This window comes from Haemorhous mexicanus, chromosome Z (assembly GCF_027477595.1).
Source record: "Haemorhous mexicanus isolate bHaeMex1 chromosome Z, bHaeMex1.pri, whole genome shotgun sequence".
NCBI lineage: Eukaryota > Metazoa > Chordata > Aves > Passeriformes > Fringillidae > Haemorhous > Haemorhous mexicanus.
This window is the reverse complement of record NC_082381.1, coordinates 69,156,736-69,174,638: the sequence shown is the minus strand read 5'-3', so window position 1 is coordinate 69,174,638 and position 17,903 is coordinate 69,156,736. Positions and strand designations below refer to the sequence as shown.

General features: G+C 40.0%; 1 protein-coding gene across 1 annotated transcript in view; it reads left to right on the top strand.

The window, feature by feature from the left end:
• The first annotated feature begins 8,962 nt into the window (after positions 1-8,962).
• The window catches only part of RGS7BP (regulator of G protein signaling 7 binding protein), a 36,508-nt gene continuing 27,567 nt past the window's right edge, over positions 8,963-17,903 (top strand). Inside the window, exons 1-2 of the mRNA XM_059836694.1 lie at positions 8,963-9,598; positions 12,306-12,472. Coding sequence (XP_059692677.1) covers positions 9,440-9,598; positions 12,306-12,472 — 326 coding nt within the window. The 5' untranslated portion in view covers positions 8,963-9,439. The remainder of the gene's footprint in view (positions 9,599-12,305; positions 12,473-17,903) is intronic.

The following is a 17,903-nucleotide window of genomic DNA, read 5'->3' as shown; positions in this document are numbered from 1 at the left end:
AAGGATAATGCAAGAATAAAAGAAAAAACAATATGAGAATAGGCCAATTAAAAATATATGACATAAACTGTGAAGAATGTAAAGCAAAGAAACAAAAGGTCAAATTTAAATAGAACAGACAAAAAAGACAAAACAAAGAAAATGCAAGTCCATGAAATAATATTGGAACCAAGCACTTAATTCTTTGCCTCTATACATTAATTCAGCGCTATATTTTTAGAATACTCATACATTCTGAAATCTTTAGCTCTTTACTGACAGCACAAAAGCCTCATTCAGGATTTTAAAATCAAATTTCAAGTAAAGCATGTGCTATATGTTTCTGAATCCCCTCAGGTCCTCCCACATGCTATGCCCTTTTCTCAATCTAAGGAAGACTCATTCAAGCTTAAGATGCCTTGCTTTTTCTTTTTTCTCCTTTGAAATACATTGTCAGAAACATTGGTCTTAGTGAGTACGTCCCCTAGACCCTACCTCTTCTGAATTCATACTTGTGTTTAATAACTTCTGATTCTTACAGGGATATTTAATTCATCATCATACAAAGCCCAATGAAGAATTATTAGAAAGGGTTCTTTTTGCTTCCATCACCTGCTAAGAAGAAAGGAGGAGGAAGAATTAGAGGAGAAAGAAATTGCCAGACAGAGCCTTCATCCACATGTTTCTCAGTTTCCAAGAGATGCACCTGCCACCACAAACAGAAGGACACTTTTCTCATTATGAATTTCTCCACATCTCAATAACCAACCAACAAGGTAAATACAGAAGCCTACACCAGCAAACCAGCACAGCACAATGATGATTACCAACCCTTCTACACAGGTACAGGGATAAAATTAAAGCAATCTTCAACTGAGTAAAGTTTAGAGAATTGTGCATATTATGAAGCAACAAAACTGGAAATTCTGGAGAGTATTTTTTGAGAAGCCACCATCCTATTATAATGTGGAGGGGGGCATAGAGAGAATCTTTCATTTGCCTTCACATGGATGATATGTATGGTATGATATGTTTGTTTTGGATTGGGTGGGTTTTTTTGTTGTTGGTTTGGGGGTTTATGGTTGGTTGGCTGGGGTTGGGTTTTTAATATTTTATTTCATTTTCATATTCTATTTTTCTGAAATTCCCTAGTTTATTCAGTTCAAGTTTTCCTTAAAATTCTCCCTGCTTCAAGCGAATGTCATTGGAATAACACCAAGCAACATCATCATTGGCCCTCAAAGTTTTTATAGATTTTTTAAAGAATAACGTAATAACTAAAAGTGAGGCAAACAAGAAAGAAAGGCCCCCATTACTGTCCTTGTCTGTCACAATGCACAGCCAGATTCTCAGAAATACACAGTGTTCACCAAGAACAATCACAGGTTTTGCTCTGTGTGTTGAAAATTTTACCCATTAATTAAAAAATGTCAATTCTGTAGGTTGATGAGCTTAATGAAAGAAGATTGATGACTGATTAAGTACAACAAAAGCATTTGACAATATGTATTCCCATCACAAAAGTCTTGATTTCAGGGCAGTTACTTAGAACAACAAGGCCAAAAATCTTGTAAGGCAGAGTAAGAGCTCATCTTTCCTCTGTGGAACCCCCATAGGAGATTTGATTCAATCTAAACTGCTTTTTCATGTAAAAATGAACTATGCTATAGTTACCATGTACCAAAAGTAGACTAAGTCATGGTGGTGTGCCATAATGACACTTACATGGAAACAGCATCATTTCCCATGAGATCTAAGCTTTCATTTAAAGAAATTATGAAAATATGGTTATTAAAATAAATCTTTCAAATGGGTATTCAATCTGCAGTGTAACAGTCCAGATGATAGTTCTTAACAGGGTCTGATCCATTTCTGTTCATTTCAATAACACATTAATTCCAAAGTCGAGTAATGATCACTTCAAAAACCTCTTCCAGGTAACAAACATGACAGAATAACTGAAATTGATGTAAAATATTAGTTTGTAGGGCTACAAGATCTTTAACATATAGCTAGTGAATAGTTATCAGGGAGAGCAGAGGAGTAGAGATACGAACTGGACTGTAAAGGTTGTTTCACAAGGCCAAATTCAGATGGCAAGTAGAAGAGATTTCAGGGCACTGAAATTTCAGATTTCAGAGCTGCTTCCAATGAGTTTACTTATTTTGAGTTGCATTCTCATCTTCGCATAACATGAATAAAAATTTGTCAAAATTACTAAGCCTGAGTGTCCAGTCTGATTTAGTGTCCAGACTTTCATTAGGTCACTTGCTCTGAGACATACATACAGTTGGATTATTCCCTGTAACAGCACAATTCTTGTGTTATATTTACATTAGATAGAGTAGCAAAGTTTTACTATCCTTTATTTGCCTTTGTTATCTGAAAATATTTGTCTTTTTTTAAATGTTATTTGACTTTTGCTCTTATAAATCTTGAAAGAGAACAGTAAAAATTTTAGAAAACTACTATTTATTTTAAAAATGTAAACATTTAGCCTACCAACAAGATTCCTCTTGTGGGCATAGTTTATGCTGTTCCATTCCTGAGCTCTGGGACTGTGTGATCAGGAGGCAGTGCAGACAGTGGCAAAACCATTTCTTAAACTGAATAAACCAGAGATTTTGTATAGGCTTTTTATTTCAAGTAACCACTACAGAACAGCCATGGACATGACAATGAGTGCAAATTTTGCCATCTCTTCCTCTTTTATAAAGTACAGGACATTTTAGAATGTTTCTGAAGATGCAGTAGAGGGCCTCTGTATTGATCCAGGCTTTTTTCCTGTAGACATAAGCAAGAAGAAAAGTACTTGAGTCTGGTATTTCTACTCTCAGATTCTCAAAAGACCATACTTAGTTTTTTGAATTAAGTATATGTTCCCTGAATGCATAAATTACTGCAGTTTATACATTTAATATAAAAACACAAACCCCACATATTTATCTTATTGCATCCATCATGCACTCTCTATACCACTATATACCAAACATTGCATTTTCTATGTAGTAGAGCACTGATACATCTAAAGACTTTAATTACTTAAACATCCATTTGCCTAAAGCTCTATTCTCTTAGTCTCTCTCTAATAGCTCCTCACAAATCCATTGCATTTTCTTTTTCATAGCTCTTTCTATTCTTCTATAATAACAGTAATCTTTCACTTTGAGTTTAATCTTCACCAATCGATTAATAATGTACAGATTCATTGCAAGACTTTATTAAAATATTTTATTCTGCAGTCTTTTATTAAATTGTCATGAGAGTTGTGACTCTTAAGGAATTTTAATAATATCATTAAACATAGCTTTAAATTGTTAGTTCTTCCACATATCTTTTAATAATTTTGGGCTTTGTGTTTTACGACATTAAAGATATTTTTTCTTGGTTTTTTAAACAGACTTTTACAGGAAGATTAATCAGTGGTCTTTTTTATCTTCCATTACTTGGGTGACTTTGATTTATGTCAGATTTTCTATGATAATTTTAAAAAAAGGTAATATTAAGTCAAAATTGTATTAATTTATTGCATTGTCTACACTACAGTCACTCTCTATTGCATTGACTACACTAGAGCTAAAAGGAAATCATTTGCTTTCATACTTTCATTATGAGAAACTCAGCCTTGTTCATTTCAGAAATAATTTTTCACTTCTGCAGTTTGAAGATTTTCTGTGCTAATGTTTGGGTTTTTAAAGAAGGCATTTTCCCCCCCTCTTAATAACAGACATGCTGATGGCTTTAATATTATGTTATTAATGATTCTATGCTTTAAAAAAAAATATTGCAGTGAAAGAAAAGGTATCTGGTTCTATGAGCCATTTTCTTAGACTTGTCATTAAATCCTATATTGTGCTGAGCAAATGCAGATAAATTTGAAAAATTTACTTGGCTACCTTCCTGAGTGTTCCCACAGATATTTTCCCACAGATGCTCCCACAGTGTAAGCTCAAGATGGAATTACATATGAAAATATATCTCGAAAAGAACTAGAGAAGGTGGAAACATATCCTGGATTATCTCATTTAGAATTTCCTTCATTCTCTGGTTTAAAGAATGCCATAGTTATTAAGTGCCAAATATCTTACCATAATAATTTCTAGCATCCTCAAGGCATGATTTGAATATTATGAACAATCTTTTGCAACACTTACAAAGAAGGCAAGTAAAGCAGACTTAGCCTTTTTTTTTTTTTTTTTTTGCTAGCTTAAGCATGTTGTTTCATGCATTCCTAACCAACAGCGACGTGCCTGCACTGGGCTGACAGCTACAGTCTCCCTAGTGATTACATTTTTTAAAAATTTGACAGCAAGTAAAGTAAGCTTTTTCCTCAGCATCTCCACTGCTAATACACTGCCTGGACGTTAGCTTCCTAAGTGAACTTAGAAATTATTGAGACTTCTCAGACTACAGAACTTAGGAAAGTGTTCCTGTCTTCTTCACAAGTTTAACGGACAGACTGCCTGTGTTTGTGGAATTGTCTGACTATAAATTTATCAACACAGACATGTTTCTTTGATTTGAAGGGTATCTATATAAACTGTTTCTATATTCAAAATGCACCTGCAGTCAAAAAACACTCACTTCTAAAGGAACTGAATATTACATATATTTCTACATCTTGCTATTAAACTGGTACATACTGAAAATACACTAATGTATGTAATCTTTGCTACAAAATAATTTGACTTGGTAAGCATTGCACTGAGCACAGGCTGAAGTGAGGGTGCTGGGAGATGTCTCTGCTAGAGGACTTCTGAAGTCAAGAAGACTGACACTTTGGATACATAAAAGACTTTATGGGATAAGCATGGAATAGTCCCTCTTGTGGCACTCCTTTCCCTAACTCCTTAGTCTTACGAAATTATTTTTAAAAAAGAAATGGCCAATAAAGTTGTGATTTTCAAATGCATCATTATACGTTATTACATTTTTATTTGTGACAGTAAACAGTTTTACTCCATAGGAAGCCTGGTGCAAAAATCAAGAGCTTTATCTCCAGATGTTGTGGGGTGAAGCTCTGCTTTCTCCTTCTTTCCCCCCTGCCCTCTTCCTAATGGCTGGCTGTCCACTTCCACATTCCAGCTAGGGCATAGTGTGATTGGCAGAAGTTCAAAAGATGCTTTTCAGACCTGGAGTCATTGGCCTGTCCAGGTGTCATTGTCCCCTGAGACCCTCCCCCTCCCACCTGGTTGGCGGCTTACCTATCCTCTCCCTCCCACCTCCCGGTGAGCTTAAAAGGCGTTGAGGCCATGTGGTCGGGGTCTGTCGGAGTTGTACTGAGATTCAGAACTGTGTCACCTTGGAATAAACTCTGGATTTAACTCTCCGGCAGAACCCGCTCCTTTTCTCTTCACCATCGCCTGAACTTTTTTCACTAGAGGTAAACCGAGTTCCTACTTCATATGGGTCTATTCCGAGTGCCTGCCTGCAACTGCCTGCGAGCTAAAGGTGTCTCTGAGGAGAAGTATCCCCAGCAGTCATCTCTAGCACAGTGCAATCAATATTCAGACACTGATCTCACCCCATATTTTCAGGGTATAAATCTCTGCACTGTCTTAAGTCTGTCTAAATCTGTCTTTAGAAAGACTGAATTTCTTTAAAAATAAAAATTTCATAGAAATGTAGAAAAGTGTAAATTTTTTTGTTTTCATTTTCAATTTAACTTTAAAACTTATAGTTTATTTTTCTGTCTTACAAAGATCATGCAGAAATACTTTCTTTTTTTTCCTTCAGTATCTGCTTCTTGATTTCCTCTTCTCTCTGTGTATCTGTATCTAGAGAAATGGCCTTTTTTCCTCCTAAATTTTACATATCTCTTTCCCTTTCTTTTGTCCCTACAAGGATATCTCCTCACATTTCTCAGAAAGTCAGTCTCTCTTTCATAAGTTATCTAGCCCATTACATTCTATACATCCTTGAGAAATACCATCAGAAGCCAACAACCAGAGCAATAAATGGACAGACAAAGATTACAACAAAATGGAACAAGAGAAACCCACAAGTAAAAAAAAAAAATTCATCTCAGTTGATGTTTTGAAACTACCATACAGGCTAGGCAGAGGAAAGCCCACATATACACTTTTGGTTCATTATGAGTTATAGAGCTGCAAAGAATTTGACTGCAACAGCCCATGCACTTTCTGAACTTACTTAAAGGTCACTTGCCTGTGGTCTTGAGGGGATGCCATAGGAGGAAGCAACAAAGACCTGCTTCCCACAACCTATTAAACATCAGGAGATGAAGCTAGAGTGAGGAAAAGTTGACAGAAACACTAGCTCAGACAAAAAGAATCCGGTCTCTCTCTTCAAGAAAGTTTTCAACACACATCTGTTTTTTTTTTTTTTTAACACATACATCTGCTTTCAAGAGAGAGCATTTGTTTCCTGGTGATATATATTTTCAAACCTTGTTGTTTTCAATTCTTGTTGCTTCCACTGGCCACCCCGCAACAAGGTGGCGTGCTCTGCCTAAGCCTTTGGTGGCTTAGCCTGGAGCTCTTTTCCCCATCCCCATTCCTGGGATGCCTACAAAAATCATTGTTTCTTATGCACCCCAGACTGAGTCAATACCTCTCACTCCAGGCACCTGTCACTCACATGATTCTCCAACATAACCCTGGGTTATGCTGATGAAATGCCGTCAAATTCACCACATTCCATGATGACTTCAGGGGTCAGCCAGAACAATTATGAAAACATGGAGTCTTACAAATTACAGAAAGAATCACCATATCCACTTCCAAATGTGGACATATTGAATACACCATGTGGAGTGAAATAAGTCACTAGAACTTCAAAACTGCTCCAGATGCTGGCTGATGGACAGAACTCAGCTGTGACTCCAGATGCTGGCTGATGGACAGAACTCAGCTGTGACTCAGCTGTATATAGATAGGGCAGATATATCACCAGGAACTAAATTATCATCTTTCTTAAAAGCCAGTGGGACTTTGGTGCTGATTTGAAGGGATCAGAGTTTCAGCCAAGACGGATAACGTATAAGCAAACATGCTGCACTCTTTGATAGATTTATTGTTATTGTTGTTTGGTTTACTATTAGCATTATTTCATTACTGCTATTGCAGTAGCTCTTAATAAAACTAGAAATAGACTGAAAAAAGACTACAATATTTGACCAAAATAATCCTTACGCAACAAATAAAACACTAGCACTGGTGTAGCATAGTGCTCTATTTAATTTCCCTTTACAAATTTATTTTCCCTTACCTATATAGATCTGAGGAGAGGATGTGTTTATTTTGATTTTTACCAGTATTAAAAATATTTTTCTTGTCATTGGGAAATGTCTTTTCTCTATATTGTAGCAGTATGATATCCTAGCCCAAAGCATAATCTCATGCATTTGCTTCCTATAAAAGAATTAAATTAACTATGAAAAAAAAAAAAGTGATGTTCTCAAAATTGGACTAGCAAACGGCAAGTTTTTCTGCATGGAATGCTGAAAACCTAGTATTATGTTTACAAAAGTAAAGTTACAATTTCAAGGTCATTTTAGCTTTAACTAAGGTGATGACAGCACTTGCAAATGCTGCAAATCCATCCATACAACCGCATATCCAGCAGCTTACATTTTTGCGAAAATAGCAGGAAAAGTCTAAAAAGAGTTTCAAAGTAGATTCATAGGCCATATCCAGATTAAAGTGGATATTAGGTTGTCTGTGTTACAGTAATGTTCAGTGCAGCCTGAAAAAGAGTTCCTCAAGCTGCCAGAGTGCCACTGATGGCATATTCAAGCTCCCTGGCAAGACTAGGTTACTCTGTGTGATGTGTTTGATGTTGCTTTGGATTCAAAAACATTACTGAAACACAAAAAACTCTTATTCAGTGGCCTGAATAAATACAATTATACCAGAAGCAAGCTAAACAGCCATAGCTCCCTGGGTACAGAAAGGAACAGGACCAGTAGAAACTGAAGATGGCTCAGGCCATAGCTCATGCTGGGGCAGTGGAGTCCCCAAGGGCCCCCGGGGAAGGGAGCTACAGACACAGAACGGGCACATCCACACAGCCCTCTGCACTGGAGGGGCTGGTGCCCACGGCCTGGGAGGACTAGTGTACTGCAACTCCACTGCACTGCTGGTGCACAGAGGAGTTTCTCCACTCAATTATTATTTAATCTTTCCTACAATTAACAAATACAATCTTGTTGCATCACATACACCAAACTTTTTTGTTAGAGCCCCAAAATACGAAGCTTTTTCCTAGACAAAAAGAAAGTCGTAGTATCATAGAATATGCTGAGTTGGAAGGAACCTATCAGGACTACTCAATCTGCTCCTGGCCCTGTGCAGTACACCCCAGTACAACCATATGAATGGGAGTGTTGTCCAAACACTTCTTGAACTCTGTCAGACTTGGTGCTGTGACACTTCCCTAGCAAGCCTGTTTCAGCGTAAACAACCAGCTGGGTGAAAAATTTTCTGATATCCAACCTAAATCTCCCGTGACTCAGCTTCATGCCATTTTCTCAAATCCCGGCACTGGTTGTGAGAGTGATGGGATTGGCACCTGCCCCTTTGCTTCCCCTCAAGAGGATGTTGAAGACCACAATGGGGTCTCCCCTCAGCGTCTTCTTCTCCAGGCTGAACAAACCAGTGACCTCAGCTGCTCCTCATAAGGCTTCCCCTCCAGATCCTCCACCATCCTCCTGTCCCTCGCTGGGACGCTCTCTAACATTTGACTAAATTTGGTAAATATTGAGCAGCGAAACAAGTCTTTTTTAAAAAGAAAAGCGACACCTAAGCACACCGCTTGAAGACCGCTATCAGCTTCGGCAAACGCATGACGGGCGGTGCCCTACGACCCCGGGAGGCGCTGGGACGGCTCCCAGCGGGGCGGCGGCTCCCCGGGCTCGGCCCGACGGGGCCCAGCCCGGCGCGGCGCTGATCCGGCCTCCTCACGGCGCGGGCGGGCTCGGGGCGCGGCGGGCGCGGGCGCGGCGCTCCCGCCCCGCGGGGGCGGTGCTGCTGACGGCGCCAGCCGCTCCGGACCTTCCGTGCCGCTCCCGGCGGGTCCCCGGCCACACACGGCGGGTCGGGCTTCCCCGCCGGGAGCACCGGGCGGTGCATGGGTGTTCTTCCCCAGTGGGCACGGTCGCTCTCCCCCCACTCCCCCCGCCAGCTGCGCGAAGGAAGACGGCGGAGCATGCCGCCGGCGGGGCGGTTCCGCGGGGACTGACATGCTGCTGAAGGAGGGCAGGCGCCAGCCCCTCCGCCTCTCCCCGCGGTAGCGGAGGCGATGCTGCAGGGCGCTCCCCGGGCTCTCCCGCAGCCGCCAGGCTATCGCCCACAGCAGCCGCGCTCGCTGCCGTGAGCGGCGCGGCTCCGGCTCGGCCGAGGCGACGAGCGGCGCGGGCCCGCACCCGTGCCCGGGGCGGCGGCGGCGGGGAAGGCGCTGCCCGCGTCCGCGGGCGGCTCCGCGCGGCGGATGCGTGTGCATGAGCGCTGCACCGAGCGGGCGCAGGAAGCGCCCCCGCTCCGCCGCCTCCATCTTCCAGGGCAGCAGGACCTCGCCGCACGGCCGCGACAGCGAACGCCGGGGCAGCGGCTCCGATAGCGCCTACCAGATCCAGAGAACCCTGGACGACTGTAAGATGGTGGGTACCCCTGGCGGGTTTGCCGTAGTTTTTTACCTTTTCCGAGCTCTCCCGGCGCAGGCAGCGGTGCCGTTCCTCCCGCCACCTTGGCTATTCCCATCACGTGCAGTTGCACTGTTTTTAAAACCGCAGTCCCCGCCGGGGTGCTGCCCTGCGCCCCAAGTCGCCGCGGTTCCAAAGCGGGAGCCGGGAGGTTCGAGGAGACCTGCGGGGAGCCGGCTGCGGGACAGGGAGCGGAGCCGGGCGCCTGGACAGTCCTGCGGGAGCAGGAGTCCTCGCCCCAGTACACGCACCGCAAAGCAGCTGGAGTTGCTTTTTGGTAGATACGTCCAAATCTGTACCCAGGCTTGAGCGCGCTGAAGCCTAAATGGGAGAATAGTTGCCTCCAATGAATCACTGCGCTACTTGCTGTCTTGTGCAGCAACCGCATGCTTGCCCTAATAGCGTTCTAAATAGGGAGACACAGAACTAGAGGTCCTGAAATTCTGTTCCTGCTATATAAGGTACCTGTTACCAGTCTTCCCAGAGTAGCTGGTTGCCGTTGTAAAACCTCAGGTGAAGCACCTGTGTCTGTGTTATTTATGGACTGTCACATTCTGGTATGAGATTTTTCCTCAGGCAGGTTCAAAATGCTTGGATCCTGACACTTTCGTCCAAATCAGCACTGTATCCCCCTTTCAGGCTCCTTGAGCTACAGTCAGCCTGACACTGGGCCCCAAAATTACCCCTCTAGCTAGTGACAGATATAGAAAAAAATATGAAGTCACTGCTACTTTTCTGGCCAAATCTGTACCTGGCTAAAGCTCTGTCCAGTAGCAATGGAGCTGCTACTTCTATTCTGCTGAATTCTGGCAATTTTTTTTCCTCTGATGCTGAAAAATGTGCTGGCAGATTATCCGCTCTGATACTTCAAGATTGGGAGCAATTCCCAGTGCATGGAGGAACAAAAGCTGCCACAGTAGCTCTATAAATATACCCAACAAGTGGATCTTAGTACGTTCTCCCTTTTTTCTTATTCCCAACTGCGTAATGTGGTTAGTTACAGAGAAGTTTTTAGAATTGACTAATTAGAAATAAAATATGTTTTATAGGTGAATTATCAAGTTGCAGTAGGATTTGGGAGGTAAAATCAGTGTGGTTTTTTTTTGACTGGTGTCTTGATTCAGCAGTGTATGTGTGGTTTTGTTTTCCTGGGCAGTGCTAAGGTGGCTGGATGAGTCTGTTTAAACAAGGGACGTCAGGTGAGAACTGGCAAAATGGGTCTGTTGCAACCAGTTACCAGTTGCAGGATGCGACACTTTCCTTCCTATTGCAGAATAATCACACTATGACAACACAATACAATTTTTTTCCTCTCCATTGCCTTCATGCATTCTCTTAAGCTACAGAATGGTAAAAGTTGAGGACTTGTCTAGCAAATATTGTGCCTAGGGCTTTGTTTGGTGTGTGCTTTTGGGTTTGTTTGGGATCTCAGTGTGGGAGGGTGCAGATGTACTGAAATGCGCTTGGGTTGATTTGCTGCTCCTGAAGCAGAGGAACTTACTTGCTATTCTTAAAATTTAAGAAAGCATGGTCAAAACTATTTTTGATACCTGTTCTCAGCTATGCAGTTAATTTAAGTGGAATGGATGCATGAAAGGTATGAATATAATACTGCAAAAGTGACTAGTTTATTTCCTGGGCATGAGAATTTGAGGACTTGACTTTAAAAATGCATAGCTCTGACAGACTCCAGGTTCTCAGTATGTTTTTATGTTGGGGTATGTTGAAATTCTGGTGGTAATGATGTCTGCAGAATTATGACCAATTACTCTTGTCTGTTTTTATGTAGTTTGGAAATTGAGGTCAAAACACACATAAGTAAATATTCTGTTCTATTACTCTAATCCTTCCACCCCCGCCGCCATGTGGAGCAAATGGTCTTATATGCATTCTTTCAGAAGACAGCAAATGCCTGATTTCCTTAAAATACCATTTAGTGTACGTGATCAGTGGAACTAAACAATAATGATCTTTCCATCATGCGAAAATTACCCATTTATCCAAAAACGTCTGTATGTATCTGCTGGATATTGGATTTCTGTACAGGTTGTAGTGTTTATTTACTCATTTGTTTCTTTTTCCCACATGCACTTTAGAAAAGGTGCTTTCTGTAATTTTAACAGGAAAGTGCCTATCTGGTACATCTTCTCAGTCAGTAACAGCAGATGAGTTTTAAGTCAGAAATCTGGGTTGAAGAAAAGTGACAGAACAGAAATCATTACAAAATAAATTAGCAAAATTGCCAATTTAAAAGCAAATTATACATTCCAGTCTCTGAACATGCTGTTAATCAGGAAGCAGGAGAAGCAAAGGCAGTAATTTCTGGAGATATTTTCGCCTTTCATGATAGCAAAAAATAACCTCATGCTACTAGTAAAGCAGATGTTTTTTTGTCTGCTTAATATTTAATACTAATAACTCAAACACTTTCAAATTTTAATAGCAGAAACACTGCTTTCCTACAGATGAACATTTATAGCTCACAGAAGAAGCAGCTGCCATGGAGGCTCTAGTTGTTTACTGAATCGTGTGCTCTTGATCCTGTGTGCTATGAAATTGTGAGAAGTAGGAACAAGCCCTAGACTGGGCATGTTTTTAAAAAACTGGATTGTTTTTACCAATGTAGTTAAAATTCTCATGCATGTAAATTGTTTTTGTTTTTCAGCTTGTCCAGGAGTTCAATACCCAGGTGGCTCTCTATCGGGAGCTGGTCATTTCTATTGGGGATATCTCTGTCGCCTGTCCTTCTCTGCATGCAGAATTGCACAAAACTCGAACCCGAGGATGTGAAATGGCCTATCAGGCTCATCAAAAACTAGCAGCAATTTCTGGGTAGGAGGCAACTTATCTTTAATTAAAGCCGTATTCGTGTGCAAATCTTTGTTAAGTACTACATAATGGAAGCTTTCAGAAAAAGCATTAACTTGTCTTTCTGTTTTAGGCGTAGAGGTGTATGACCAAAAATTTTCCAGAATGCCTATATCCTTACAATAGTACAATTTTGGAATAAATCCTGGTCCCCTCACCAGGAACATATCCTTCTGATTTCACTGGATGCTTTTATGTAAGACAAACAGGATTTTACTGCTTATCGCTACAGATCAAGGGGGAAGTCATGCCCTTCAAGGGTGAATGGCTTTTTGTCCAGTCTTTCACTGAGTGTACCTAATTGAATAGTTAAGAGACAACTAGCTAAGTTCAACTAGAGACTCCACAAAATTAAACCAAAATTAGGTGCAAACTGAGTGAGTGGAATACAAAAACTACTCTGAGAACTTGTGTTTACCTTCTACATGTTTTTAAACTCTTGTTTGTGTTGAAATAAGAATGAAAGCTTTGCCAGCATATAATGTTTTGATTTATTCTTTGGTATTACATTATGTACATTCCTTTCCATGGTGACAGAATGTATTATCGCACTTAAGACTGTGCCTCAGTGCAAGATCAATGAGCTTAAATAGCTGTTTCCTAAAAAATGGGAATTTGTGCAGCTAATTCCATGTGGGTTCTTCACAGTACGGTGACTGGGGCATTTGTATTTATACATGTACCCCCTGAGTCATGTCATTCTGATTACACTTTGTCAGAACTGTCTGCATCTGTCTTATCTACCATAAGCTATTTTGCACCAGAAAAAGAAAACACCTTTTATTGTAGCTCTGCCTAATCCCCATTGAATTTCTTTTCATCACTGTAAAATATAAAGAAATCTGTTATAGGCTTGGTATATAAGGGGAGCCCAAACTAACAAATCAAACAGAAGAGGATACTAGTTGGATATTTTAGTAGAATTGTCACCATTTTCAAGTAAGACTTTGTGCAAAGTCACTTAAGTTGGTTTTATGACCTCTGATTTGTTCCTCAAACAAAATACATGCTTTTAAAATACTAAAGTCAGTGGGAACGTAAAAAAAAAACCACCAGCAATAATAGACATAGTTCTTTTTAACCAGTACATTGAAAATGTGAAAACAAACAGTAGTGAAATTTATCTTTTTTTACTTTCAGACTCAAAAGAAAAACTAATATGAACCAAAATAATACATTTGAATAGCTGGTATATGCTCATTTAGAAAGTACATGGGTTTTTTTAAGCAATCATTTCACAGCTGGAAGTCTGTCATATACACAGAGATGTCCTGAAGGTTGTACAGTTGCTGCGAGATTGACATTTGGCTAATCTAAAACTGTTTTAAATAACTCTGATAATACTGTGATATCCGTAACAACTGGTAGGTGTTAGAAACTCTCTGGAAATTACTGGTTTGGTTTGACACACATTTTACAAGATATGCTTTGCATCCCCACCCTTCTGTAGCTGAGGAAAGCCATATGAGACATTAACTTTTTTGATGTGTTTATGAGGAAAGGTGGGAAAGGAAGATTTAAAAAAAGGCAAAAAAAAAAGGAATAGAAGTAGAGGAGTAATAAATGGTCTCAGAGATTTAGTCCTTATTTCAGCAAAAAGACTGATGTAGTGCGTATGAAATAGGATCTGGAGTAGGAATCTAATTGGATAGAAAGAAAAAGTATCAGAAGAAAAATACTTAGGGACAGGAATACGTTAAATCATTCTTAGTATTAAATAGTCAGGAGGGTAGTGTGCTGCTCAGAAACCACTGCTTTTCAGCATATGGGATGAAGGCTTACGTAGTTCACTGCTTTAGTTCAAAATGCACAACATTGCACTGGGTAACGTGACAAGTTCGATCTTCCAAAACTTATTAAAGAAAATGTGTTGCGTTTCCACCCAGAAATACAAATAGCAAGTAGCTGTTTATGTTACCGGACTACAGTATTTCACGAGGGAACAGCATTCTATTAATTAAGGCCATCAGTAATGTTCAGTTAGTCTCTCAATGATCTACCTGAGGTGATGCACAGCACTCTTACTTTTGAGAAGTTCACATCACTGTCTTAAGAGAATACTAAGTTCATTTACCTTGTTTCTTCTGTATTTTCCTCGGAAAATTAGCAGACACCTTAATGTTATGCTATTCCTCTTTGAATATATTGGGATTTCACAGAATCATGGAATTGTTAGGGTTAGAAGGACCTCTGGCGATCATCTGGAGATCACCTAGTCCAACTCTTGTTGGCAGTAGTGCATTTGAGACTCTTAAGTACACACCTGACTTGGACAATTAGAACAATTTCCTTTTGTAATTCACTTGTTATACAAGACTAAGCAAGGTAACAAATAGGAAAGATGCAAAGACTTGGAAAGAAAGAAACAAAAAATCCTCTAGTGCTGGAGAAGGGAGCTCTGGGAAGAAATCTGGAAATTGTGAGAAGGGAAGGAAATGCTGAAGTGGGGGTAACGCATTAGAAACTGAGCAGGATAGAAGTTAGGAGGACAAAAAAATATGTTGGTTATGGGCATATGAGTTCTGGAATATTAGGCAGACATCAGAGCAGGACAGTGATGTAATGTAAACAAGAAGAGAAAGCTGCAAGTACCTGTAGAAAAAGGATACACTGATATGCCAACAAAAGCAGATTCAGCTGTAGAATCAGAGGAAGTGAAAGTCACACGTATGTTTTAAAAACTGAGAGAAAGAAAGACAAAGGAACTGATGAAAAATAGATGAAGTAGCAAGGAAACATACAATGTTATGAAGTCCACACTGGATTAGACCATATCACCCCATCTAGCTCAAACCTGACGGCTGCTGGTAGTAGAGATTTCATTAAAAAATAAGCAAAGATAAAAAAAACAGGTTGTGCATAGAACGATGGCTTCTCTCAGCCACTACACAGCCCTCAGTCAACAAGGGCTGCATCTGAACAATCTGTATCTGACAAATGTGATTTCTCTAAATATTAAGATCTTTTACTCAAAAAATGCTGAGATTGAAGAAGGATATCTTTACACTGTGATGTATTTAAAAGTTTATTTACTAAAAAAATATTACTGAAAAAGGAAACTTCAGAGTAAGTCTCCAGCTTAATAGGGCCTCGTGGATATTATATCCTCTTCTTTACTTGCTCTGATGTTTTTTTCTTACAGAAGTAGTGAGATGTTAGCAGAGGGGAATAAAGATTAGAAATAAAAATAATCTAAATTGAAGTATCCTAATTCTGATCAATGTTCCTTTAGGAATGCAAGTCAAAGTAAAACCCTCCTTTCAGTGTTGGTTTTCTCAGGACTTCAGGTCAATTCCTGCTCTTACACTAAAAGTTGTTAGTGATTTTTAATGAGCTGTCTTCTGAATAAGGTGAGTAAGGTTCAGTTGTTTCCTCACATTTTCTGCTGTATAATGTAGCAGAAATTAAAAATCTCTATGTATTTGGGTTGTGAATCCTTATAGTATTAGTTGTCATGGTCAAAACTGAAGAAAGTACGGCAACAGGAAAATGAGTCAGCATGATTTTTTCCAAAGAAAAAGAAAGGAAAAAATATTTGTAACAGTAAGAAGATGAGGGGAAAAAGATGCAGATCTCTGTTATGGAAGGGAGTCTGCTTTATGCGATGATACAGCGGTGATCTGTTAGAGTTCATCAAACGGGGTTTCATCAGCTGGTTTTATAAGTGGAGTCCACTGAGTCTGGGATGTCAACAGAGTGATAACTCAGAACTGTATTTTAAGATACAGGTCTGCACAACTGTGCACACACTTTTGTAAATGTCCTTACATATTCTCAAGCACTTGATATGCTTACATAATGTGTGCACTTGGCACACTGAGACCAGAACTGGCAGTGTCTCTGTGACAGTCTGATATATATGTTGGCAGTGGCTTTTTTTGTATGAAACAAGACTTGTGTGAGGAGCTCAGGGGTGCATGGCAATGTACATCTGTGTGAGCGTAGCTCTAGAAGTGATTTTTCTCTGTTTTTCTGACTGGTGTTGCAAAGTCCAGAATCTAAAGAGGAATAAACCTCTCTCTACACTAGTACTCGCTGTGGCCTCTGCTTTGCAGAAGAGGATCTTGGGGGTTCTGGTGAACATCAGGTTGAACATGAGCCAGTGCTGTGCCCTTGTGCAAAGAGGGCCAGCAGCCTTCTGTGCTGCTTTAGGAAATGTTGCCAGAAGGTCGATGGAGTTCATAATTCCTTTCTGCTCGGGGCTTTGGAGGCCATATCTGGAATACTGAGTCCAGCAATGGGCTCCCTAGTAGAAAGGAGGAAGGGACATCCAAATCAGTTCTAATCAAATACCTTAAAGATGGTTAGGCAGCATCCCACGTACAAGGCAAGGCTGTTGGACCTGGGATCGTTTAGCTTGGAGAGAAGGCTGGGAGGGGGATATTATCCATATTCATAAAAACTACCTCCTGGAATAGTGTAAAGAGGACACAGACTATTCTCAGTGATATACAGGGATAGGTAGGACTGCAGGTAAAAATTGAAATACAAAGAATAATTCATTTAAAATTTTAAACTCCCTTTTTTCCTGTGAGGCAGGTAGAATATTAGAACAGGTGCACTGAGAGGTTCTGGAGGCTCTGTCCTTGGAAATACCGAGAATTCAACTTGTCATGGCCCTCCATAACCCTCTGTGGCTGACACTGCTTTTAGTAGGAGGCTTGGGCAAAATTAGTTCTAGGCATCCCTTCCAGCCTGTGATGAAGTCATCATAAATCTCCTTGGGAAAATTCAAAGAAAGTTTCCTTATTTGACACCCATGTGCATCTGTTACTTTTATAAAATAGTTGTTAATTTTAAGTTCCTCTAAGTTCATGAAAGGTTTAAAAAGTCAGCTAAAAATCACATCCTGATTGCAATCATTTGCACAAAAAGACTATCATAGTCTTCCTTTAAGTTTTTAATTATATGTAATTTCTACTTTTGTTTTCCTTTGTAGTAAGAGTTCTCATGTTTTCAATAAGCACCAAATGGTAGTTTTCTCAGAGCTAATTAATATTAGATTGTTTCCCAAGGCTGTTTTAAAACAGTCTACTGACACCCAGTTGTGGCCAGTTTTTTATTGAACTGTCTGAATTTTCCCTGAATTACAACCCTACAAAATTATTATCTGCTTTCTAGAGGACACAAACAAAAAAGATTGCCTCAAAATATTTTACAATTAAGTGAAAAGAAGACCACAAACCTATAAGTTAATGAAAGCTGTATTAATATTGGCATAACAGAAATAATTTTAACTGTTTAACAGCATATGTTAAATGAAGTTCTGCTGGCAGTCAGTATTAGCTGAGCAGAAACAAAGCACAGCAACACTTAGCTCAACAGGGAAGAGTTTTTATAATCATGATTCAAAACCGACTTTATACCAGCAGTTAGAGCAACAAACCAGAGGTCT